The sequence below is a fragment of the Aquarana catesbeiana genome, linkage group LG04 (assembly GCF_042186555.1).
Source record: "Aquarana catesbeiana isolate 2022-GZ linkage group LG04, ASM4218655v1, whole genome shotgun sequence".
In the NCBI taxonomy this organism is placed as follows: Eukaryota; Metazoa; Chordata; class Amphibia; order Anura; family Ranidae; genus Aquarana; species Aquarana catesbeiana.
In genome coordinates this window covers 369467825-369495170 of record NC_133327.1, presented here as the reverse complement: position 1 = coordinate 369495170, position 27346 = coordinate 369467825, and the positions used below count along the sequence as shown (strand labels likewise).

Sequence of the window (27346 nt, the reverse complement as noted above, 5' to 3'; positions counted from 1 at the left end):
TAAAAATAAATAAAATGATTCCCATACTTCTCTTTTAGATGTGAGAAATTCCAAAGCCAGACAATTGCGAGGTTACAGAGACCACACTAGCAGAATGGCAACTGTGATTACAAAGTTGGGAGGTAAATATTTTAACTAACCCCCCCCCATTAAGCTGAGATGTGCATGCGCAACCCAGTTTACAAAAAGGGGATTTCTGTGCCCAGGCAGGGTAGGTGGATTTTATTGTAGAAGACACATTGCACTTCTCTTCTGCAATAAAAAAAAGCCAGCCAGTTCCCAGTAACAGCAGAACTTCTGTTCCGATTAAAGTGCAAAATCCAAACCTTTGGCAGTTAAGTGTTCATTTATACAGATCATCTCTACACCAGAATAAGAAGAGGGACAGAGGAGAGAAGATGGGGCAGCTGGGAGGGGATGTCTCTGGACTAGGATTGCACACAGCCTGCTGCTTTGCCCGGATTCCCCAATAGAATATTTGCTCTAATCCTTGTTCTATATTACAGATAAATGCGATCACTCACCTGCTACAAGCTGACATCACACTCCCTGGCCCCCGATCCCATACATTATCTATGCAGTAAGTCACAATATCGCTCACAGTGGCTAGAGTGTAGTTCCGTGTTGAGCACATGACGTGTCACGTGGTGTACGGGAGCTGACTGTAGACAAAAAGTATCCAATCACATGTACGCCCTCTTATGTATCACCCATCTAGTATTATTGTATCTATAGTGGACTCTCCCCAGGTACTCCGATCACTGTATACAGTATATGATCACTATAATAAAAACAAGTCCAATGACAGGTGTCACAGGGCATGTCATGTGATTAGTGGAGGAGAGGCGGGGCTGTAGCCATGGAGACGCTGTACACAAATCAGTGCTGTGCCATAGAGGAAAGTGAGAGGAGAGCTGCAGTGTGAGTATATACAAGGCACCCCACATCACACATCTATGGGGGACATGGAAGTAGAGGAGAGCTTAGGATCAAAGATGTCTAGAGATTTTTTTTGTTTTGTTTTGTTTAGTTTTGGATGGAGTATAGAGGGATTAGAACCCCTGACATATTTTACTGTTATCTGGGCCTCCTTTAGGCCCCATTCAAACTGATGCAGGCGCGTTTGTGCATGTCGTGTTTAGGGCAGACCACTAATTTCAAAGGGCTGCCAGACGTGTGACAACCACGCAAAACAAACCCCCTGACCCTTTTAAAAAATAACTCCACACCAGAACCCGGGGTACTTTGTTACTGTGCGTCTTGGCAGACACAAACCCGCAAGATGCATGGGGGGGGGCATTAAGCCTTACGGGGATGTCAAATTTAATTTCATCACAGGTCACATCAGTATTATGGTTGCCCTCAAAGGTAAGACTAGATGTCCCCCTTACATCAGTAGTCAGCCCCCCATCAGTAGTCAAGAGCCCCCCACCCTCCCTTACATCACAGTGCACCCCCCTTACCTTGTGCTGCTGCTGGGAAGAAGCTGGGAAGCAGAAAGTGCAGGGTCTGGAGGAGGACCAAAGGAGGGCTGGAGTCTGCTGAATGGTGAGGCCAGGGGAGATGAAGATGATGGGGTGCTGCAGCTGCAAAGGGAGGTGCAGGATCTGTAGGAGGAGATCTGTCCTCCCCTCTGTTTCCAAATGCTGAGGGGGGGGGGGCAGAGATGAGCCTCTCCACAGCTGAACCGAGAAGCACAGGATCTGGCAGAGGAGTTCTGTTCTCCTCTCTGCTGCTGATTGCTGAGGCAAGGTGAGGGCAGAAACAAGGGGGTTGCTGCAGGAGAGGTGCGGGGGACACATAAAATGGCCTGGAGGGCCGGATTCGGCCCGCTGGCCTTGTGTATGTCACATGTGCATTAAGGAATTAAAGTGGTTGTAAACCTCTGACATAAAATATGGACAAAGCATATCCCTCTATAGTGTGTACTTGTCTCCATTAAAAGCATTTAGCCCAGGTTCTCACTGACAGTGGGAATGAAATTGTGCAAGTTCAGCTGAACTCACACAATTTTATTCCTGCATGTCAGTCCTGACTTCGGGGGTGATTTCAGAGACATCTGTGCAGGTTGCTCCATAGATGTTGATGGAAATCGCACCCCAAAGTCGCCAAAAGTAGTACAGAAACTACTTTTGGGAATCGGTGCAGTGCCGCAAATGCAGCTTCACACCGATTCGGACGGTGCAATTGCCACCAATTTGCCATGCGATTTGACAAGCCAAATCGCTCCAATGTGAACCTAAGCTAAGTGTCATTTCAGTCTTCTGCTTTGTTCTTCTACTATCAGCATGAGTCACTTCTGACAAGTTTTCCTGACACCAAGAGAAAAATGGTGACAGGGGAGGAAGCTTCAGCTGATTGCCAGCCTCAGCTCAGTTCCTGTGAGCTGTGCAAAGGGGGGTGTGTCCCTTGCCTCTAATCAGCTCTGCGCAGTGTAACTTCAGCTCTCCGTCAACTTTTTCCTGAACTCTTAGACAAGCTTTATAAATTCAGCACTTTGATCTTATGTAGAGAAGAGAGGGCTGCAGATAGACAGGTACAACTTATATAGGAGGATTTGTTTAATCTCTGTGTTTCACCTGAGGATTGTCCCTTCAGTGGGTATATATAAAGGGTTTACAAGCATTTTAATGGCATTGCCATGCATCAGCAATGGACTGCGCCTTTTGTGCATTGCAGGAATGATTGCATTTTTGCACCGATCTGAACATAGCCTTAGGCTCCATTCACACCTGAGCATAATGCAGCGATCCTTACTGCATAGTGCTTTTTTGTGGTTCGTTTTTGGAGTGGCACCATTCATTTGAATGGGCCTCCCTCAGCTCCAAAAACGTGCCAAAGAAGCTCATGTACCAAATCTGGTGTTGTGATTTTTCCGCAATTTTAGCGTGTTTTGTCGCTTGATAATCGTGGCAAAATTGTACTGTGTTAGGGGTGCCATTAAGAAGTAATGGCATTGCAAACGTGCCCCGTGTTTTGCTGCAATTCTGGAATCACGGGCAGAATCGCACGATTCCGCCCACGATTCCAGTACGCTTAGGGGTGACTAGAGCCTTAAAGTGATTACATTGTATGCAGTAAGGTAAAAGCTTTCTGTGTGCAGCTATCACTATGACATATTTATTATTTTAATTAAAAATAATCCAGCCTTTCGACCCCCTTCACACTAGGGCCATGGCCATGTTCGTGGTAAACTGCCGTCGTTTTCATCGCTTTACCACTGTTTAAGCGGCACTTTTGCACCACAATCCGCCCGCCAGCGGGGCGCTTTTAACCACAAAAAGGGGGTTATAAACTGTGTTTTGCGGTGCTTCCGAATTGCTTTTCAGGCTCTTTGGAAGCGATTCCCATTCATTGCAATGGGCAGGGGCGTTTTGGGGGTGCTGTATACAGCGCTCCCAAACCGTCCCGAAGATGTTGCTTGCAGGACTTTTTCTAATGTCCCGCAAGTGCACCTCCCGGGTGTGAAATCCATGGCAAAGAATGGGAGGCAGTTTTCAGGCGCTTTACAGGTGCAATTTCTAGCGCTAAAACGCCTGAAAACTGCCTCAGTGTGAAAGGGGTCTTAATATCACTTTAAGCCAGCCATACAGGAATTGAAATTCTTCCAGTTCAGCAGGGACCAGGTGAATTTAGATCCATGTAAAGAGACCCTGGTTGTTCAGAAGCCAATCTATCGATCGACTTCTGTGCCAGCCCCCTTTCTGTTTTTTCCCCGAATACTCAGTGCCGTTAGCTATAGCCAGCAACACATTGGGGTTTATTTACTAAAGGCAAATCCACTTTGCACTACAAGTGCACTTGGAAGTGCAGTCACTGTAGATCTGAGGGGGACATGCAAGGAAAATAAAAAACAGCATTTTTGCTTGTACATGATTAAAAGATAAAATCAGCAGAGCTTCCCCTCATTTCGGATCTTCCTCTCAGATCTACAGCGACTGCACTTCCAAGTACACTTGTAGTGCAAAGGGGATTTGCCTTTAGTAAATAACCCCCATAGTGTTCTGATGGCAGGAAAGGCTCCCCGCTGCCAGAATACAATACAGGCAGTCCCCGGGTTACAAACAAGACAGGGACTGTAGGTTTGTTGTTAAGTAGAATCTGTTTGTAATTTTTAACTGGTACATTTTTAAAGTGTAGCTCCAGCCAAAAAATCTATTTTAAGTTTTTTGGAAAACATAGGGAAGGGTTATCACCCCTGTAACATTTGTTTTGCTGTCTGTACTCCTCTTCACAAGATTTCACCTCACTTTCTGTCCCAATGACAAATGTTTTTTGAAAATTTGGGGTTTTAGTGAAACAAGGATTGGTGATGAAGCATCAGTGGAGAGGAGACACTTTTTTCCCATATTAACTCTTACAGGAGTGAAGTTCCCCTCCTAGGGGTAGATTTCATCTCACTTCCTGTTGTCTCCCTCCGTTTGTAAGTAGGAGTCGTTTGTAAGTCTGATGTTTGTAAGTAGGGGACTGCCTGTAGTTCATTTGGGAGGATTCCGCCATCTACCCCAAATGTGCGGATGGGAGAATCAGCACTCTTTCTTTTGTTCAACTCGCTGGTGAAAACATAAATAAAAAAAGTATAATGTATGGCCTGCCTTAGAGAGATTTACCCTCACTTCCTGTCCCGCTGACACAGTTTTACCAGACAGGAAGTGAGGGAAACCCTCCAAAAGTGACAAAGACAGAAGTTAAATACTTTTTTGAAGGCATAACTAACATCAAATATGAAAATTATAAGAGCAGTCATTGCATATAGTGAAACTGTACCCTTTGGGTTCCAACAGGCGTTGAGGCTTTGCTTCGCTGTCTCGCTGCTTCCAACTCCATAGGCGTGCGCAGGGGGTATGCTGGGTGTGCCTGGGCACACCCTAATCACCCCGTGTTTCACAGATTTCCCCTGCTGATAGTTCACCAAAGCCCCTAAACAGGGCTCCTAAAAAGAATTGTAAAAAAATAAATAAAAATAAAAACCTACTGACACCATCCACTGCCCTACTGAAACCAACCTCTGCCCTACTGACAAGTCCCCTGCTCTACTAACACTGTCCATGTTTTATTACATTTGAAGTGCACACCCTAATGCAATAGGCTGCGCACACCTATGTGCAACTCCCTGACCTCAACATGTACATTGCAGAGCCAGCGGTCCTGCATTCTATGGGAGGTCAATGAGGGTCCACCCACATTCCAGAGCATCAGATGGTGAAGGACAGCGCCATCTGCTGAGGAAAATTTAAAAAAGGGTAATTAATTATCCCCCCCCCCTCCCCCCAGGAAAACGAGTATTTAACCCATGCAGCACAGGGAGGTCTCACTGCATAGGTAAATGTAACAGCAAACTACAGTGGAAAAAAAATAAGGTCACTGACCTGAATCTCAAAACTGCCTGAACAGAATCACAATTGTGATTAGCCATTTGCTAATATCTTTTGTTCTAGCTCCTAACATTCTAGGTGCATTTGTTTAAAATATTAATATTTTATTAATATTAATTTCATTTTAGGATTCTATAATGGCTACCCAAGATAAAAGCCACCTCCCTCCTCTTGCTGATACGTTGGATGAGGATGAAGCTGAGAGGGACTTTCTCCTGTCCAAGCCCACTTGTTTCCTTATTGTTGGAAAACCAGTAAGTAATGTCTTAATGACTAATTATAATACATGATAAATATTATATGCTTATCTTTCTTTTTCAGAATTTCAGAAGTTACGTTTCTATACAGTAAGGCATAAAATTGTGGTCCATCGCCTTAGTTCTGGAAGCCTTGATTATGATAAAGACACTGCAGCAAGAGGTCATATGTTACTAATTCAAATCTGAATAATCATAAAGGAAATAGGAAAGGAATCTTCTTTTTTTAGAATCTCCTTTAAACTTAGTAATTAAAAATCTATTGAAATTGAAATTACAGCGATCTTGCACATTACCTTGCAATCCATCATCAATCAAAATTGTTGAATTATTGCAATAGTGTGAAATAATGTTCAATAAATGTTCATAAAAATAGTGACACAATATAGTTAAATAAGTGCAAAAAAAGTCCATAAGTAGAAGTAATCCAGTGGTTCAAGATAGTGTAGATGAAATTTCAAAAAACTTGACAGTTTATCCAATATGTGAAACCGCTGACACCACACCAATGTGCTCACAGAACTCTCAACTCATGGGCATAGGTTAAATGCATTTATAAATCCAACGGGAACAGTGAGTTTAACTTCCAGGATGCAGGATGAACAGCAAGATATTATAGATCAAAAGGTTCCACCCCTCATAACCGATATTACGATCCACATGTAAGGTAAATAAGCCTCCAATAGTGTATTACCATAATAAAAAGAGTTTATTAAATAAAATACCTGCTTACATGAAAGCAGCAGCAAGCGCGCCAAACGGAGACAAACATTCAGCGTTTCACGCCACCTCACACGTCACTTCCGGTCCATGGTATACTCTGGCCATGCCCTATGTGACTTCCTCAGGGGCCGGCCATACACGGTGAAAAATATCTATACCACATATATACCACAGGTTGCAGCAAAGAAGTTGCACAATTCCCCCATCAACACAGAGAGTGCTGACAGGGGAATTAGCAAATGCCTTCTCCCGGCGGGGGAGCGAAGCCGTCCCCGCTGGGAGAAGACAGTGATTATCGCTAGCCGCTATATCAGCCATTAGCGAGAATCAGACAGGCTGGTTGTACTCAAGTTGATCGATCAACCAACTTGATACATTTAGCCTGCCCATTAACAGTTTGAATCTCGGTCGGTTCCTGCTGAACTGGCTAAGATTCGAACCGTGTATGGCCAGCCTTAGAATTTGGTTATTGAAGGCTTAAATGTGACTTAGACAGCTCTGAAGGGCCTCACTTAATGCTAATTCTAATATGATAATTTATAAAGGAATTATGGAGAAATATTGACTCTATTGGTAATGAGTGACCTAAATAAAGCAGAATTAACTGTATCCCAGCACCATGAACTGCAAACACTATTTAACCACTTCAATACCGGGCACTTATACACCCTTTCTGCCCAGACCAATTTTCAGCTTTCAGCACTCTCGCATTTTGAACGCCAATTACTCAGTCATGCAACACTGTACCCAAACAAAATTGTTATAATTTCTTTCACACAAATAGAGCTTTCTTTAGGGGGTATTTAATCACCACTGGGTTTTTTTATTTTTTGTGACATAAGTGAAAAAAGTGCGAAAAATTTGGGAAAAAAAACACTTTTTTTAGTTTCTCTAAAAAAAATTTGCAAATAAGTAATTTTTGTTCATAAATTTGGGCCAAAATTTATACTGCTTTAGTCTGTGTGAAAGTTATAGAATCTACAAGCTATGGTGCAAATTATTGAAAATTGATCACACCTGATGCACTCATCTCTTGAGGCCCTGAAATGTCAGGAAAGTACAAATACCCCCCAAATGACCCCTTTTTGGAAAGTAGACAGTCCAAGGTATTTAGTAAGAAGCATAGCGAGTTTTTTGAAGTTGTAATTTTTGCCCACAATTCTTGGGAAAATAAAGAAATTATTATTTTTATTTTTTTTTACACAAAATTTTTATTATAAGTTATTTCTCACACACAGCATATGCATACTTTCAATCACACCCCAAAATACATTCAGCTACTCCTCCCGAGTATGGCGATACCACATGTGTGAGACTTTTTCACAGCCAGGCCACATAGAGAAGTCCAACATGCAGGGAGCGCCATCAGGCGTTCTAGGAGCATAAATTGCACATAAAATTTCCTAACAACCTATCATACTTTTGAAGGCCCTGGAGCACCAGGACAATGGAATTACCCACAAAATGACCCCATTTTGGAAAGCTAACACCACTAGTTATATTTTATGAGGCATAATGAGTCTTTTGAATGGTTCATTTTTTTCCACAAGTCTTCGGAAAACGTGGAAAGAAAATGAAAACGTTTTTCTTTTTTTTTTAACAGAATGTGGTCAATTTATAAGATATTTCTAACACACAGCATGTACATAGCAAAAATTACACCCCAAAATACATTCTGCTACTCCTCCTGAGTATGGTGATACCACATGTGTGAGAACTTTACACAGCCTGGCCACATAGAGAGGTCCAACATTGAAGTAGCACCTTCAGGCATTCTAGGAGCATAAATTACACATATAATTTCATTCCTACCTATAACACTTTTAAAGGTCCTGGAGCACCAGGACAGTGGAATTACCCACAAAATGACTCCATTTTGGAAAGCTAATACCCCAATGTATATTCTATGAGGCATGGGCTACAAATAGGTACTCGGGTACTCTAATGGGCTGGTGACAGGTACTCAAGTACTCAGATGGGCTGGTGACAGGTACTCAGGTACTCTGATGTTCTGGTAACAGGTACTCGGGTACTCTGATGGGCTGGTGACAGGTACTCGGGTACTCTGATGTTCTGGTGACAGGTACTCGGGTACTCTGATGTTCTGGTGACAGGTACTCGGGTACTCTGATGGGCTGGTGACAGGTACTCAAGTACTCAGATGGGCTGGTGACAGGTACTTGGGTACTCTGATGTTCTGGTGACAGGTTCTCGGGTACTCTGATGGATTGGTCACAGGTACTCGGGTACTCTGATGGGCTGGTGACAGGTATTCGGGTACTCTGAAGGGTTGGTGACAGGTACTCGGGTACTCTGATGGGCTGGTGACAGGTTCTCGGGTACTCTGATGGGTTGGTGACAGGTACTCGGGTACTCTGATGGGTTGCTGACAGGTATTCGGGTACTCAGATGAGCGGTGACAGGTCCTCTTTATTGGGGGGGGGCAAGCAGTGTGTTTGGTGTATACTGTAGGCGGTAACGGGCTGTTACCGCAATCTCCTCCTCACACGTGATCAGTGTGTGAGGAAGAGAGCCTGGTAACAGCTCGTTACTGCGGTTTGTTGACATTCTGTGACCGACTGTGATTGGACACAGCCGGCCACGTGGTAAAGAGACACCTTCATTGGCTCTTTTCCGCGATCGAGGATGGGCTGTGTCAGTGTGACAGGCCACTCTTGCGCGCCCCTGCACAAGGACAATGCATGTGACCAGCTGTGATTGGACACAGCTGGTCACGTGGTAAAGAGACAATTTTTATTGGCTCTTTACACTGATCTGGGATAGGCCGCGTCCCGAGGGACACGCCTCTTCCCCGATCGCCGCACTGCAGGCCCCCCGGGGGCCCTCAGGAGCAGCGAAGAGCCCAGGACGTCATATGACGCCGGAGAGACAGAGTGTTCCTGTGGACGTCATATGACAATGGCCCGGTATGGAAGTGGTTAATTCATTTTCAGTATTCATAGCAAACTCAGCCATCCATCCATGTCTCCATACTTTATTTTGTTGAGAAATCACTTTGAAAAACATGCCCCTAGCATTTCTAGCCGCAGCCATCTCAAATAAGGGCAGATAATTCATGTAGCATTTACTTCCTGGAATTCATCTGCCTTAGCTCAGGCAGGAGAGTGTGCTTCACTAAGAAATCCCCTCCTCCCCTCCTCCAGGTTAAAGAAAAAAAAAATCCCATGAAGACTGATGCTGGGACAAGGTGATCTAGAGCCCAGGGCGAGCATGCCAAATTGAACCCCCTCCCTTCCAAGATGTATGAGCATTATGTGTCAGAAAAAATCCCCCCCCAAAAAAAATCAAGCACTAATCTGCATGCTTACCCCCTAAGCATAAATTCCCCCTCTTCGCAGTACAAATCCACCCTCTTCTGAAATCCTCTCTCCCAGCAGAAATCTTTGCCATCCCCCCCCCCAGCTCAAATCCTCTCATTCTGCATATGTTCCCAGCACTATTCCCCCCCCCCCTCAAAAAAAAAATCCCTCTTCCTAGCACAAATCCTCAACCCCTCACATTTCCCCATCTGAGCACAAATCCCCCCCCTCCCCACTCCAAATCCTCCCTCTCAGCACAAACTCCCCTTGCTCAATCCTTCATCCTAGCATAAATCCCCCCACCCAAAAAAATTTCCCCTCCTAAAACAAATAGTGCCCCCCAAACATCCTTACTAGCACAAATCCCACTCCCCAAAAAATAAATAAATGCCCATCCTAGCAGCCATTGTGGTATTAATATTTAAAAAAGAGCTGTGATATATCCCTGGAAACTACAGACCAGTCAGCCTAACAATGATAGTATGTAAGCTAATGGAATGGATGATAAGGGACTATATCCAATATTTTGCTAATGGAAACAGTATCATTAGTGGTAATCAGCACAAATTCATTAAGAATCGTTCTTGCCAGACCAATCTATTAACGTTCTATGAAGAAGTGAACTGCCATCCAGATAAAGGAAGGCCTGTGGATGTGGTGTGTCAGGATTTTGCAAAGGCATTTGATACGGTTCCCCACAAACGTTTATTTTACACACTGTCGGCATGGACCATAGGGTGAGCACCTGGATTGAAAACTGGCTACGGGGGCTAGTCCAAAGGGTGGTGATAAATAGTAAATACTCGGAATGGTCCGGTGTGCTAAGTGCGGTCCCCCAAGGATCTGTCCGGGGACCAATTCTGTTTATATTATATTTATTCTCATTCATAAACTATATAGAAGATGGGATAAACAGCTCATTCTCAATATTTGCGGATGATACAAAGTTAAGCAAGGCAATAACTTCAGCGCAGGATGGAAACCTTACAAGAAGACCTAAATAAGATAATAGGGTGTGCGCCTACATGGCAAATGAGGTTTAACCACTTGAGCCCCGGACCATTATGCTGCCTAAGGACCAGAGGTCTTTTTCCAATTTGGCACTGCGTCGCTTTAACTGCTAATTGCGCGGTTATGCAATGCTGTACCCAAACGAAATTTGCGTCCTTTTCTTCCCACAAATAGAGCTTTCTTTTGATGGTATTTGATCACCTCTGCAGTTTTTATTTTTTGCGCTATAAACGGAAAAAGACCGAAAATTTTGAAAAAAAATAATATTTTCTACTTTTTGTTATAAAAAAAATCCAATAAACTCAATTTTAGTCATACATTTAGGCCAAAATGTATTCGGCCACATGTCTTTGGTAAAAAAAATGTCAATAAGCGTATATTTATTGGTTTGCGCAAAAGTTATAGCGTCTACAAACTAGGGTACATTTTCTGGAATTTACACAGCTTTTAGTTTATGACTGCCTATGTCATTTCTTGAGGTGCTAAAATGGCAGGGCAGTACAAACCCCCCCCAAATGACCCCATTTTGGAAAGTAGACACCCCAAGGAAATTGCTGATAGGCATGTTGAACCCATTGAATATTTATTTTTTTTGTCCCAAGTGATTGAATAATGACAAAAAAAAAAAAAATATTTACAAAAAGTTGTCACTAAATGATATATTGCTCACACAGGCCATGGGCATATGTGGAATTGCACCCCAAAATACATTCAGCTACTTCTCCTGAGTACGGGGATACCACATGTGTGGGACTTTTTGGGAGCCTAGCCGCGTACGGGACCCCGAAAACCAATCACCGCCTTCAGGATTTCTAAGGGTGTAAATTTTTGATTTCACTCTTCACTGCCTATCACAGTTTCTGAGGCCATGGAATGCCCAGGTGGCACAACCCCCCCCCAAATGACCCCATTTTGGAAAGTAGACACCCCAAGCTATTTGCTGAGAGGCATATTGAGTCCATGGAATATTTTATATTTTGACACAAGTTGCGGGAAAGTGACACTTTTTTTTTTTTTTTTTGCACAAAGTTGTCACTAAATGATATATTGCTCACACAGGCCATGGGCCTATGTGGAATTGCACCCCAAAATACATTTAGCTGCTTCTCCTGAGTATGGGGATACCACATGTGTGGGACTTTTTGGGAGCCTAGCCGCGTATGGGGCCCCGAAAACCAATCACCGCCTTCAGCGTTTTTAAGGGCGTGAATTTTTGATTTTACTCTTCACTGCCTATCACCGTTTCGGAGGCCATGGAATGCCCAGGTGGCACAAAACCCCCCCAAATGACCCCATTTTGGAAAGTAGACACCCCAAGCTATTTGCTGAGAGGCATGGTGAGTATTTTGCAGCTCTCATTTGTTTTTGAAAATGAAGAAAGACAAGAAAAAACTTTTTTTTTTTTCTTTTTTCAAATTTCAAAACTTTGTGACAAAAAGTGAGGTCTGCAAAATACTCACTATACCTCTCAGCAAATAGCTTGGGGTGTCTACTTTCCAAAATGGGGTCATTTGGGCGGGTTTTGTGCCACCTGGGCATTCCATGGCCTCCGAAACTGTGATAGGCAGTGAAGAGTGAAATCAAAAATTCACGCCCTTAGAAAGCCTGAAGGCGGTGCTTGGTTTTCTGGGTCCCGTACGCGGCTAGGCTCCCAAAAAGTCTCACACATGTGGTATCCCCGTACTCAGGAGAAGCAGCAGAATGTATTTTGGGGTGTAATTTCACATATTCCCATGGCATGTTTGAGCAATATATCATAAATTTGTCTCTTTCCCGCAACTTGTGTCGCAATATAAAATATTACATGGACTCGACATGCCTCTCAGCAAATAGCTTGGGGTGTCTACTTTCCAAAATGGGGTCATTTGGGGGGGTTTTGAACTGTCCTGGCATTTTATGCACAACATTTAGAAGCTTATGTCACACATTACCCACTCTTCTAACCACTTGAAGACAAAGCCCTTTCTGACACTTATTGTTTACATGAAAAAGTTTTTTTTTTTTTTGCAAGAAAATTACTTTGAACCCCCAAACATTATATATTTTTTTAAAGCAAATGCCCTACAGATTAAAATGGTGGGTGTTTCATTTTTTTTTTTCACACAGTATTTGCGCAGCGATTTTTCAAACGCATTTTTTGGGGAAAAAACACACTTTTTTAAATTTTAATGCACTAAAACACAATATATTGCCCAAATGTTTGATGAAATAAAAAAGATGATCTTAGGCCGAGTACATGGATACCAAACATGACATGCTTTACAATTGCGCACAAACATGCGGTGGCAACAAAATAAATACATTTTTAAAAGCCTTTAAAAGCCTTTACAGGTTACCACTTTAGATTTGCAGAGGAGGTCTACTGCTAAAATTACTGCCCTCGATCTGACCTTCGCGGTGATACCTCACATGCATGGTGCAATTGCTGTTTACGTTTGACGACAGACCGCCGCTTGCGTTCGCCTTAGCGCAAGAGCAGGGGGCGACAGGGGTGCTTTTTTTTTTTTTTTTTTTTTTTTTTTTTTCTTTATTATTTTTTTGCTTTTTTATCTTATTTTTAAACTGCTCCTTTCATTTTTTTTTTTTTTAAATCATTTTTATTGTTATCTCGGGGAATGTAAATATCCCCTATGATAGCAATAGGTAGTGACAGGTACTCTTTTTTGAAAAAATTGGGGTCTATTAGACCCTAGATCTCTCCTCTGCCCTCAAAGCATCTGACGACACCAAGATCGGTGTGATAAAATGCTTCCCCAATTTCCCAATGGCGCTATTTACATCCGGCGAAATCTAAGGCATAAAATGCTCGTAGCTTCCGGTTTCTTAGGCCATAGAGATGTTTGGAGCCACTCTTGTCTCTGATCAGCTCTATGGTCAGCTGGCTGAATCACCGGCTGCATTCTCAGGTTTCCTGTTGAGACAGGAGAGCCAGAGAAAAACACGGAAGACGGTGGGGGGGGGCATTCCCTCCCACGGTTTGTAAAGGCAGTCTAGAGGCTAATTAGCCTCTAGGATTGCTTTTACATGAAAGCCGACCGCTGGCTGAAAAGAATGATACCAAGATGATACCTAAACCTGCAGGCATCATTCTGGTATAACCACTCAAAGTTGTGAATGGCGTACCTGAAGACAAAAAAATGGTTAACAATGGTTAACAATAAAGCACAGTAAACAGTAAAGTATAAATAATTACATACCTGAAAAACAAACATGATAAAACATAATAACAATAACAATAAAACATTGCAGAATAGAATACAGTAAAAAAAGAGCAGAACAATAGAGAGAGAGAATAGAGAGAGAGAACAATAAAACGACAACTATTTTTTTTTATTTTATATATATATTTTTTTTTTTACACTTTTTTTGTAACTAACTTTTATAACTGTAACCGGTTCCAGGTTCGGGTCTCTCAAAATGCGATGGCATCTTGGGAGACCCTGTGAAAGTGTGCCTAGTCTGTGGAATGCTGTACCCTACGCTAATACTCAACTAGTGCATGGTAGCGTTCAAAACATTCACCAATGCAAAGACCAGGATTGTCAGGACAGGAGGGACAATAATAGCGGGTGTCACGCCTATATCCGCGCTTGCTGCAGACACGACATCTTTTTGGGGGGGTTCGTTGGGTAGGGGTACTCGGGAGGACATAAAAATGCCTCTCATGCAGCCGACTGCATTTGGTTGGGGATGTGAATGGGGGAAGTACGGGCGCTGCAGAAGCGGTGTGTTCCCAATTAGGATTGGCGAATGCAGCAGGAAGGGCACTATGGGCACGACAGGCCTGTGTTCGTCTTTTTGGTGGCAGCGGGAAAAAAAAAAAAAAAAAAAAAAAATGCCTCTCATGCAGCCGACTGCATTTGGTTGGGGATGTGAATGGGGGAAGTATGGGCGCTGCAGAAGCGGTGTGTTCCCAATTAGGATTGGCGAATGCAGCAGGAAGGGCACTATGGGCACGACAGGCCTGTGTTCGTCTTTTTGGTGGCAGCGGGACACTACTTGTGCTTGCCACCTCACCAGCTTGAACTGCACTTATGGGACTCGCCACGTCACCAAGTGTTGCTGCAGCGCTGGTTTGACTACGACCGGGGTATACTAGGCCGCTGGTGCTTGCCAGTTCAATAAAAAGCTTCCAAAAAAACTGTTAGCGATCGCAGGGATCAGGCCTGACTCTGCAAACGCTGCAGTTATGCGTTTAGTGTTTTGTAAGTGACAGTGATCGATCGATACTTCACTTGGGTGGGCTGGGCTGGGCCGGGCGGAAGGGCAAAACGCAGGTGCTAGCAGGTATCTGGGCTGATCCCGTTAACACTGCGTTTTTGGGAACCCTAAACTGCTGGGGACACTAGTATAGATCTGATCGGATCAGATATTGATCCGTTCAGATACTATACCACTAAAGGAGGCGTATGCTGCGTGCGTGGGTGTTAGTGGTACTGACGCTAACCTGACGCTGCCTGGGGCCGGTGCTTGCTAGTTCACCAAAATGCTACCAAAAAAACTGTTAGCGATCGCAGGGATCAGGCCTGACTCTGCGAACGCTGCAGTTATGCGTTTAGTGCCTTGTAAGTGACAGTGATCGATCGATACTGCACTTGGGTGGGCTGGGCTGGGCCAGGCGGAGGGGCACAACGCAGGTGCTAGCAGGTATCTGGGCTGATCTCGCTAACACTGCGTTTTTGGGAACCCTAAACTGCTGGGGACGCTAGTATAGATCTGATCGGACCAGATATTGATCCGTTCAGATACTATACCACTATGGGAGGTGTATGGTACGTGCGTGGGTGTCAGTGGTACTGGCGCTAACCTGACGCTGCCTGGGGCTGGTGCTTGCCAGCTCACCAAAATGCTACCAAAAAAACTGTTAGCGATCGTAGGGATCAGGCCTGACTCTGCGAACGCTGCAGTTATGCGTTTAGTGTTTTGTAAGTGACAGTGATCAATCGATACTGCACTTGGGTGGGCCGGGCGGAGGGACAAAACGCAGGTGCTAGCAGGTATCTGGGCTGATCCCGCTAACACTGCGTTTTTGGGAACCCTAAACTGCTGGGGACGCTAGTATAGATCTGATCGGATCAGATATTGATCCGTACAGATACTATACCACTAAGGGAGGCGTATGCTGCGTGCGTGGGTGTTAGCGGTACTGGCGCTAATCTGACGCTGCCTGGGGCGACGCATATCACCGCCGGGCGACCGGGGGGCTAAACCTTTATTCGGTAATAAACGGCGGGTGCCCTGACACTATAAAAAATAAACAAACTAACCAGCGTCACCCGTAACAGTTATACGGTGATCAGTGGTGAAAGGGTTAACTAGGGGGCAATCAAGGGGTTAAAACATTTATTAGGTAGTATATGGGGGTCCCTGTCGCTATAAAACGCTGACGGCGAACCTAAATATTTACCTCCCTAACTAGCGTCACCAGCGACACTAATACAGCGATCAGAAAAATGATCGCTTAGTGACACTGGTGACAGGGGGTGATCAAGGGGTTAAAACTTTATTAGGGGGGGTTAGGGGGGTACCCTAGACCTAAAGGGGGGTAATACTCACTGTCCCAACACTGTAACTGTCACAAACTGACACCAATGCAGTAAACAGAAAAAAAAAAAAAAAACTGCTGGTGTCAGTTTGTGACAGGGAGGGGGGGGGGTGATTGGGGGGTGATCGGGGGGCGATCGGGGGGGGGATCGGGGTGTTTTGTGTGCCTGGCATGTTCTACTGTGTTGTGTAGTGTTGGTGCACTCACATACCAGTCTTCTCTCCTCGGCGCTGCAACGAAATACCGAGCCGAGGAGAGATGACATCATTTCCTTTGCTGCTGTTTAGCATACAGCAGCAAAGGAAGTAATCTGATTGGCCGGCGGCGATCGCGAGGGGGGGGCCACGAACGGATGGCCTCCCCCTCACCTCCGATCGCCGGGGGACAAAACGGGACCGCCTCGGGCACCGGGGGGGGGGTCCGATCGGACCCCCCACCCGCGGGAGGCAAATCACGTACATGTACGTGATTTTGCCTGCCCGTGCCGCCTTGCCGACGTAAATCGGCGTGAGGCGGTCCTTAAGTGGTTAATGTTGAAAAATGTAAAGTAATGCAAATGGGTGCTAAAAATATAAACGCAAATCACTCACCTCTGGTGGAATCTAGGATATAAAAGGACCTGGGGGTCTTAGTAGGAGACAGGCTCAGCAATAGCATGCAATGCCAAGCTGCTGCAAGCAAACAGAATGTTGGCGTGCATTAAAACGGTGATTAACCCCAGAGATAAAATGATAATTCTCCCACTCTACAAGACTCTGGTCCGGTCTTACCTGGAGTATGCTGTCCATCTCTGGGCACCAGTCCTCGAGAAGGATGTGCTGGAGCTGGAGAGAGTCCAGAGAAAGGCAAAAAAACTAATAAAGGGACTGGAGGATCTCAGCTATGGGGAAAGACTACAAGCATTGAACTTATTCTCTCTGGAGAGGAGACACTTTAGAGGGGATATGATAGCAATGTACAAATACCATACTGGTGACCCTAGCATAGGGAAAAAACTTTTCAGTGAAAGGGAATTTTTCAAAAGACGCGTGGCCATTCATTGGAATTGGAAGAGAAGCAGTTTAACCTTAAGCTGCGTAGAGGGTTCTTTACTGTCAGAGCGGTAAGGATGTGGAATTCTCTTCCATAAGCAGTGGTATCAGCAGGTAGCATCGATAGTTTAAAAAAACGATTAGATGGGCACCTTATTGTTTACAACATACAGGGATATGCAATGTACTATTGACATAAACCCAAGCACACTCACACACCACAGGTTGAACTGGATGGACTGGTGTCTTTTTTCAACCTTACCAACTATGTAACTAGCACAAATTTCCCCCTGCCCCTACCCTGCCATATTACCGTTTCTAGCACAACCCCCCTAAATCCCCCCTCCCAGAACAAATCCTCTTCCCCATCCCTCCTCTCAACACAAATCATCACTCCTAGCACCCCTCCACAAATTTTCCCTCCTAGAACAAATCTTACCTCTTGCTGCCCCCCAAATTCCCCCTCTCAACACAAATCCCCTCCCCCAATCTCCTTGTGGTGCCCTCGGACCTCACATGATACCACTTTGCACAGCGCACAGGACCCTTCTGCCCACCCCTTGTCCCAGCCCTGTCTGACATCATTTTGGCCTAGCCCAGAAACCAGGAAGCAACTGAAGAAATGTAAAAAATTATATAAAAAAAAAAAGGTTAAAAAAAATCACTTAAATATTACCTTACTATTTATTACTAATGCCAGCAGCATAAGCATTAAGATAGTTACTGTTGATTGAGAGAGTTTAGTTCTGCTTTAATTTAGTTAATTTAAGAGTATCTTCAAGGAACAATGATGAAATGGTAACATAGAAGTTATTAGCACAGGCAGGGAATTTCTTTAGCATTAGATACACTATACTTACTATTTTACCTGTCCAACCAAATAATTTATACACTATGATATTGTTGTAGGTTCTTATTTTTTATTTCTGCCTTCACACCAATTGGTAGGTAGGTAGAGACAGGGAAAACTATTTTAACAAATGTCTGTGAAGGTTCTAATTTATCCAGATCATGGTGTAGCTAGCTATAGTTAGTCACATTCAACTAGACGTGTTCTGTAATGTAAAAGACATTTCATAGCTTATTCAAGCCACTTCTTTAGTTCCCATGAGTGTCCTGACTTGGATAAGCTAGAAAATGTCTTCAACATTACAGAGCAAGTCTAGCTGAATGTGAATAACTGCTACTAGCAATTTTTAACAAAATGCGTTTTTTAATGTGTGCCCTGGAATGTGTTGCTTTGTGTGTGTGTGAAAATGTCATTACCTCCCTTAGACTGCAGTGATATATAACAGTAATTTAATCTTTTGAAGGGCACTGGAAAGGCTACATTAGGAAAGAAGATCTCACAGTCATGGAACTGCAAATACATTGAAGGTAATATTTATGATATGCTAATGCTATAGGTCTATAAGCATACATTGGTGCCAGATACATATTAGTGGATAGAACACATAAGTCCTTACCTAGGGTGAGAAAACGTCAACGTGATGACAGGCTTCATAATCTTAAAGTAAACATCTAAAAAAAAGAAATATAAATGCTGATGTGTGTCTTATCTGTGATCTTGACCTGGCTTTACTACATAGTGAGTCAGTGACCTGGAACAAGCATGTGGTCAGGACTCTGAACTCCCATGCTTGTTCAGGTTAATATACACAGTGCCGGATTTATAAGGGGGTAAAAGGGGCAATTGTCCCGGGCCCCCCTACCAGAGGTAACCTCAGACTTCCTTTATAAAGGAATGAAACTTATGTTCTCTCGAGACTCCAGTAGTGGAGGAAATTGTCTTGTTTGCAGCCTTTACCAAGCTCTGGTCATGTCTCACTCAACTTCAACAGGCAGTTTTATTACATGATGAAGGGCTTGCTGATACCTTTTCCAGATGTTAATGTAGTTCTTAGAATATATTTGAGCATGATGGTCACTAGTTGTTCGAGAGAAAGGTTGTTCAGCAAATTGGCACTGATTAAGAATTATCTGAGAACCACGATGACCCATGAAAGACTAATGCCCCATACACACGATCGGACATTCCGACAACAAAACCATAGAATTTTGTTTGAAGGGTGTTGGCTCCAACTTGTCTTGCATACACACGGTCACACAAATTTTGGCCAACAATTACGAACGTAGTGTTGACAAGACGTATGGCGAGCCGATAAAAAGGAAGTTCAATAGTCATGCGCCACCATTTGGGCTCCTTCTGCTAATGTTGTGTTTAGTGAGCATTGATTCTAAGCATGCGTGGACTTTTGTGCGACGGACTTGAGTACACACGATCGGAAAGTCCGACACCAAAATTTGTTGGCAGAAAATTTGAGAACCTGCTAGCCAACATTTGTTGGCGGAAGGTCCAACAACAAATGTTCGATGGAGCATACACACGGTCGGACTTTCCGCCAACAAGCTCACATCCAACATTTGTTGTCGGAAAATCCAATCGTGTGTACGCGGCATAAGTGTTCTGTGCCTACTGGCTGTGGAGAGCAATGTCCTCATGATAATATAGTTTGATGAGTTAGTTAAAGATTTTGCAGATGCTAGGTGCAAGAAGAGAGACTTTTTGTAAATATTGTAGTGTGATGTATAACTGCCAGTTCCAATTACCTGTGTAATGTGTATTCTTATGCCCCATACACACGGTCGGACATTGATCGGACATTCCGACAACAAAATCCTAGGATTTTTTCCGACGGATGTTGGCTCAAACTTGTCTTGCATACACACGGTCACACAAAGTTGTCGGAAAATCCGATCGTTCTGAATGCGGTGATGTAAAACACGTACGTTGGGACTATAAACGGGGCAGTAGCCAATAGCTTTCATCTCTTTATTTATTCTGAGCATGCGTGGCACTTTGTGCGTCGGATTTGTGTACACACGATCGGAAATTCTGACAACGGATTTTGTTGTCAGAAAATTTTATAGCAAGCTCTTTGTGTGTCAGAAAATCCGATGGAAAATGTGTGATGGAGCCTACACACGGTCAGAATTTCCGACAACAAGGTCCTATCACACATTTTCTGTTGGAAAATCCGACCGTGTGTACGGGGCATTACAGTCAATAAAACTGAGAAAAAAAAAATAAGGCCAGTGTCTTCTTCGGAACATAACTTTTTTTTTTAGAACAAATGCAGTTTATCATTCATTTCAGTTTACGTTTTTTTATTTGACATATAATTTAATTTATATGTGAGGGGCTTCAGAACTTGAGGTGCCCCAGGCCCCCCAAGGTCCAAATCTGGGACTGAACATACAGAGTACTTATTTATTCTATACAATTGGGTGGATTTACTAAAGGAGATGAGAATCTTCATACAATAAACTGTGGGGTTATTCAATCCAATTATCCAGTCAAGGATGGATGAAGTAAGAAAACAAGAATTTGCTTTTCACTCCTTTAGTAATTCAGCTCTAATGTGTTGGGTTCTACAGTCATAGCAAGGTACCATAAACGCCTTGGTGAATACAGTTAAAATATAGCCCTGGGTACAGCAGTTGGCTTCCTTTATGAAAATGTCTCAGAAAAGTTGCAGCCAACCGGATTCTTACTTTTTTTCCAAATTCAGTGGGAGAATCTGGTTGCAAACACTCTCCTAAATAAGTCTCCCAATCCCTAAAAACAATGTCAGATGGGTCCTTATAGCTCTGTGATATATAATCTTTTTTTTATTGAAAAGAGCATAAAAATCTTAACACATCTTCATTATGCAAAGCAAGGCTGCTTAACGCATCTGTAAAAACTCATTAATCCCAGCACTGCATTACTATAAGAGATGGTTTTTACTAACTAGCCCCATAAATGTATTTTGTAATTATCTCCAGTTAATTATTGTATTTTCTAATTATCTCCTGTTAATTAATGTATTTTTTAATTGTCTTCTGTTAATTTTAATATAAGCTGTTAAAGAAAAGTGGTGTAAAATGCACATTTATTACACATGTTAAACGTGTTTAATAAATGTTTTCCAGCCCAAGAATTGATAAATGAACACATAAAGAGAGGAACCGAGCAAGGAAATATGGTTAGTATATTCTGTCTAAACACAAATACAAATTCAGTGGAACAAAGAAAATGTGCTAGAATGATCCTAAGTATACAACCAATGTAAAGGTTCCCATAAACATTAGGTGACAGTTGTCTGATCTTATTTTGGTTGGATTGGTCAATGACCCAGTGTCTATAGAAAAATATATAAAACTAAGCATATCTGCTCTAAGGAAAAAAAAATATATATATGGAAGCTGCTAGCACAGTAATAAGGTACCTATTATTATAAACAAAATGTGCTCCAAAGTGCTGTGCTATTCCTTAAAGGAAACCTCAATATACCACAATGACAGGCAAAGTTTTTTATAAATAAATTAAATCAATTAATTGCACTCATGGGTTGTGTTTCACAATGGATATTCATTATTTGCACATTATTATTATTATTATTATTATTATTATTATTATTATGTGCACACTAATATATGTGTGTTTATATATTTATGATCATTTTTGCCTGTCGTCGTGGTACATTGAGGTTTACTTTAAGGAGTAGTACAGCACTTCGGAGCACATATTGAAAAAGTACAACAAAGTGTAAATGCAGTACTGCAATTTGCTGGGCAACATTTTTTACATGAATAAATTGACCTATAGTTCCTAACTTTTTCATGCCCAAAGGTCATTAATGCTTAAAGTGTTACTAAACCCACACCAGTAAAATCAGTCTGTATATGCAGTAAAGCATGCTTGCTGTACTCACTGTGGAGCCTAAGGGGTTAATCATCGGTATTGTGTAAAAAGGCTGTTCGATGCTGTCTTCTCTGATCATCTCTTTCTTCCACTGTCTCCAAAAAAATAACCTGATATTTACAAAGCCAGGAGACAGGCTGCACATGCTCAGTTTGGTGTGTATTGCTAGAGAGTTTTTTTTTTCTTATGCGAGTGCATATGATCAGCACAGGCCCAACCAGCACTGTCCAGACAGAGGGTCAGGGGTCCTGCATTCTCACTGGACAAACGTGGGAGAATGAAAACTCCTACAAGCTTTAACCAGACACTCATTGAAGTCACAAGACTGCTGTAACTGCTGATGAAAATAGGTATTTAACGGTTTATATTTACTAAAATCATTGCATTTCCATGTTCTGTGTACTGTGGGAGATAAGATATAGTGAATGCGGGGTCCTTGGTTTAGTAACACTTTACATGCTCAGTTCAAATTTAGCAGCAGCATCGTCTGTTCGTTGACTACACAATGACTCATTTGCATACCTACGTTATTTTTTAAGGAAATACATACAGCTTTTTGGTGCACTGTTTAAACAAAAAAAAAGTTATTTAGGTTTACAAACAAATAAACCTGTTAAGAAAACTACTGTATATGCTTTAATTAATTTATTGTTCTGTTTTTTGATTTTTTGTTTTAGTTTTATTTTTTTTTGTTTTTTTGTAATAAGCCTTCAGCATACACATGATTACTTTGTCATAACTGACATAGTGATTACATGATTGGGAACTATGTTGATTGCCCAGGCTGTCAATGACAGCTGATATGTTAAGTGTAACGGAGTTAATCAAAGCTGCTTTAGTTCATTGTGTAATCGTATCCAGTCTATTTTGGAGATATAATACAATATATCCCTTTAATTAGGGCAAAAAACAACAAATTATGTAAGAACCATATATATATATATATATATATATATATATATATATATATATATATATATATATATATATATATATATATATATATATATAAAGATGAGAGCATGTAGAAACTTGGATTGCATTAAAAAAAACTATATTATGCATATCTCTTGTATAACGGTTCTATAAGCAGTGGCGGCTGCTGCTCAATATTTTTGAGGTGGAGGCAACCAATGCTTAAGACTCCCTGGCTGATCGGGTCTCAAGAACTGCTTCTTGACTGGCCAGGAGGAGAATCAGGAAGACAATAGCGAATATTAATTCGCTATTGTCACACAAATGGGTGGGCTGGGGGCGCACTCTTTTTTGAAGCTAAGGTGACTGACACTTCCAGAAGTCTAGGTTTCCTAGTTGTCTCTCTTTTTACAGGTACCCATAGGCATGCGCACAGGGTGTGCCCGGGCACACCCTAATCACCCTACGTGGTGCAGGTTCCTCCTGTTTAGACCACTGATATTTGACCAAAGCCCCTGAATGGGGCTACTAAAAATATGTAAAAAAATAATAATAATAACAAATAAACTAATAATAAAAAAAAACTGCAGACACCATCCACTGCCCTACTGACACCACTCTCTGCCATACTGACACTGTCTACTGCTCTATGGACCCTGTCAGTATATACAGTATACACATGCACACACATACTGTATGTGTTTGAGCTTTGGGGTGCACACCTATGCAGGTACTGTATGTGCTTGGTTGAGTTTTTTTTTTTTATTATGTATGACAGCATCTTGTTATTGTTGATTGTTATCCACTTAAATAACTTTTTGATGAAGGCTTCCATTGTCTAATTCAACAGCTGCATGCTAATTCCCGGGCAGTAACTATTTAGCATCATCACAAGCATGGGCAGGTAGGGGCAAGGGGGGGTCAAGTACCCCCCCCCCCGGAATCAGGGATTGGATCGGCACTGTTAAATTCAGCACAGTGGCGTTGCTATAGGGGTGTGGGCAGCCCGCATCAGGGTGACATCCGCCAGTGAGGTGACACCATCAAGGTGCTGTCAAGCCCCCCCATCAGTGTAGTGCGACTGCGGGCTCTTTTCCCTGCTCAGTCCAGCAGGGAACTCGGTGGCGCTGTGACAGGAGAAAGGTGAGCTGCGGGTTGTCAGAGGTTTCCCCCACTCACCCCCCCCTTTCTCCTGTCAGGGAGAAGAGACGGTAGCTCTCACTAGGTTCTGCGCCCAATTTCCTGCCCGCTCTGTTTCTTCCCCATTGGCCATAACTGAGGGCCAATCAAAGGCGACTAGGAGAGAAGAGCATCATGGGACATGTAGTCCCGAAGATTGGTGGCCCCATTTTCCACAGGGAGGAGGCTACAGCTCGATCAAGAGAGAGAGAGATTGAGAGACTGCAGCCTGGAAAAAAGCTGAGGGAGTGAGTGCTACAGGACAAAGAAAGAGGAGTGTGCTGGGTGGAAGCCAGAGAGAGAGCCACGCTGCCCAGCACCACCAGAGAGAGAGCCACGCTGCCCAGCGCCACCAGAGAGAGAGCCACGCTGCCCAGCACCACCAGAGAGAGAGCCACGCTGCCCAGCACCACCAGAGAGAGAGCCACGCTGCCCAGCGCCACTAGAGAGAGCCATGCTGCCCAGCACCACCAGATAGAGAACCACGCTGCCAGCACACCAGAAAGACTGAGCCACTGCCAGGGTACAGACATTCTACACTACTGACCAGAACCCAGAGTGAGCGATCGTCCAGCCAGAGGGATCACTGCTGTAGTTTCACTGGGTCTGGTAAGAGGGTCTGTCGGCCATTATTCATTACTTATCCTAGGGACTACATTTGCAGTCACTGACCATGATAATGACATTGTCGAAAAGGGGAGGTGCGATTGAGAGCGCACGCGCGAAGCTGCTGAGCAGTCATGAATGCTTAGAGCTCCGCTGTCACCGGGACGAAAGCGACCTTTTTTGAAGAGTCACGGTTGAATACCGCATCACTACGGTAACCCACTTAAGCCTACAGGGCACAAATACATATAATGTTTAACGGGAAAAAGACTAAACTTAAACAACCAGCAGGCAAAGAAAAACTGACAAGAAACATGGCGGCAGCGCAATCCTCCCGCTCTGCATTACCTCAGAGACAGAAACAAAAGGGGAACTCTAACTATTCTCCCTCACAATTTACTAACTCTGACCTTGAATTTGGATTAACTCCTATAACACTACAGAATATCCCTAATAGCTCAGATATTCTTAGTCAGTTTGAACATGTATTACAAAAAGCCCTCCAAAATACCTCAGACACAATAACAGAAAAACTAACAAGCGAAATTTGTGAGGTAGGGCACCGCACATCAATATTAGAACACAAAATGGAGGATATAAATGATATCACTAATGCTCATGCTGACAAGCTAGAAGCCCTAAGAGAAGAAAATTTTTTCCTTCACACACATCTGGAAGATTTCAAAAACAGAGCCAGGAGATCTAACTTGCGACTCCGTGGTATACCTGAAACTATAATAGATCTTCAATCAACAATTACAGCGCTTTTTCAGGAGTTAGCCCCATCAATCCCCATTGAACGCTTGGAGATGGACAGAATCCATAGAACTCTGGCCCCCAAAAAAGAAGACGCCACCCCTTGGATACTAGCTCCACATAGGAGCTACATCCCTCTATATTTAAAAACAACTTCTCTTCTACAGCTCTAAAACCAGAAATTTAATTTCTCTACTTATCCTATTTAAACCCATCTTAATCTCTTTTTCCCATCCTTTCCTACCCCCCCCCCTTTTTTTTCCCCTCCAGAGTACAACCTTATTGGACATTATCATATTAAGACATTTTTATAATCCCTATCACCTTTTATAAAAATGTCTTTAAATGTACTAACGCTTAATATCCAGGGTCTCAACTCACCACCAAAACGAACAAAAGTCTTTCACTCTTTTTCATCACTTTCTGCACATGTAATATGTCTGCAGGAAACACACTTCTCAACATACTCCTCCCCTAAATTCATAAGTCCCCAATACCCACAAGTCTATATGGCCTTGGCCTCTACAAAACAAAGAGGAGTGCTGATTGCATTTCATAATACTACCCCCTTCACTCTACATAAGGAAATAAAGGATCCTGAGGGACGCTATATAATAATTACAGGTCTTCTGTTAGATAATGAAATAAGTATAGTTTCATATTATGCTCCCAATAGAAATCCTCTTTCGTTCCTCTCACATTTGTTATCAGTAGTGGAATCACATAAAAAGGGTACCCTCATGCTGTGGGGAGAATCAAATCAAGTTACCGTATTTATCGGCATATAACACGCACTTTTTTCCCCTGAAAATCAGGGGAAAATCGTGGGTGCGTGTTATAGGCTGATCCCCCCCCAATTGTGTGTGATCAGAGCGATCGCGGCAATTGCCGCGATCGCCGCCGACATACACAGCCGTGTGGAAATTCAAATACGGCGCCGAGACTGCAGGGACTCGGCGGAGCGGAGCTACACATAGCCGAGAGTCCTCGGGTTTTCTCGGCGCCGCTTACAGTCCCGCCCATAGGGCGGAACTGGGCGGGACTGTAAGCGACGCCGAGAAAACCCGAGGACTCTCGGCTATGTGTATCAGCGCTCCGCCGAGTCCCTGCAGTCTCGGCGCCATATTTAAATTTACACAGGGGTGTGTATGACGGCAGGGATTGCGGCGATCCCACAAAGCTGCACAGGGGGGCAAGGCTGCACGGGGGGGCAAGGCTGCACTGGGGCAAGGCTGCATGGGGGCAAAGCTGCATGGGGGCAAAGCTGCACTGGGGCAAGGCTGCACTGGAGAAAAGCTGCACTGACATGGCTGCACTGACATTGCTGCACTGACAAGGCTGCACTGGGGCAAAGCTGCACTGACAAGGCTGCAATGGACACTGGGGCAAGGCTGCACTGACAATTCTGCACTGGGGCAAGGCTGCACTGACAAGGCTGCACTGGACACTGGGCAAGGCTGCACTGACACTGACAAGGCTGCAGATGGACACCGATAACGCTGCATTGATGGGCATTTTAATGTAAGTTTTTCTTCCTTAAACTTTACTCCTAAAAGTTTTTTTCCTTAAAATTCCCTCCTTAACTTGGGTGCGTGTTATACGCCGGCGCGTGTTATACGCCGATAAATACGGTATATACCCAATCTTAGACAAATCCCCTACACCACTACAACCTTAATTTCAGACAGCTCCTCGATCAACATTCTCTTATTGACTCTTGGCATGAACAAAACCCTAAAAGAAGACAATATACATATTATTCCCATCCCCACAAAACTTTTTCTCGTATAGACCACCAATTCGTCCACATTGGCACTTCACCACAAATACATAATTCCTTAATCATCCCATGTGCATGGTCAGACCACAATGCGGTCATGA

At 43.3% G+C, this 27346-nt stretch overlaps 2 protein-coding genes across 3 annotated transcripts in view; one reads left to right on the top strand and one right to left on the bottom strand.

Annotated features, from left to right (window-relative positions):
• Positions 1-801, bottom strand: part of FIG4 (FIG4 phosphoinositide 5-phosphatase) — a 444470-nt gene extending 443669 nt beyond the window's left edge. For both annotated transcript variants that reach the window (XM_073627061.1, XM_073627062.1), the window contains exon 1: positions 525-801. The gene's annotated coding sequence lies outside the window, so the exon portion shown is untranslated. The remainder of the gene's footprint in view (positions 1-524) is intronic.
• Positions 772-27346, top strand: part of AK9 (adenylate kinase 9) — a 162697-nt gene continuing 136122 nt past the window's right edge. The window contains 4 exon segments of the mRNA XM_073627060.1: positions 772-921; positions 5504-5629; positions 18576-18639; positions 21238-21290. Coding sequence (XP_073483161.1) covers positions 5513-5629; positions 18576-18639; positions 21238-21290 — 234 coding nt within the window. The 5' untranslated portion in view covers positions 772-921; positions 5504-5512.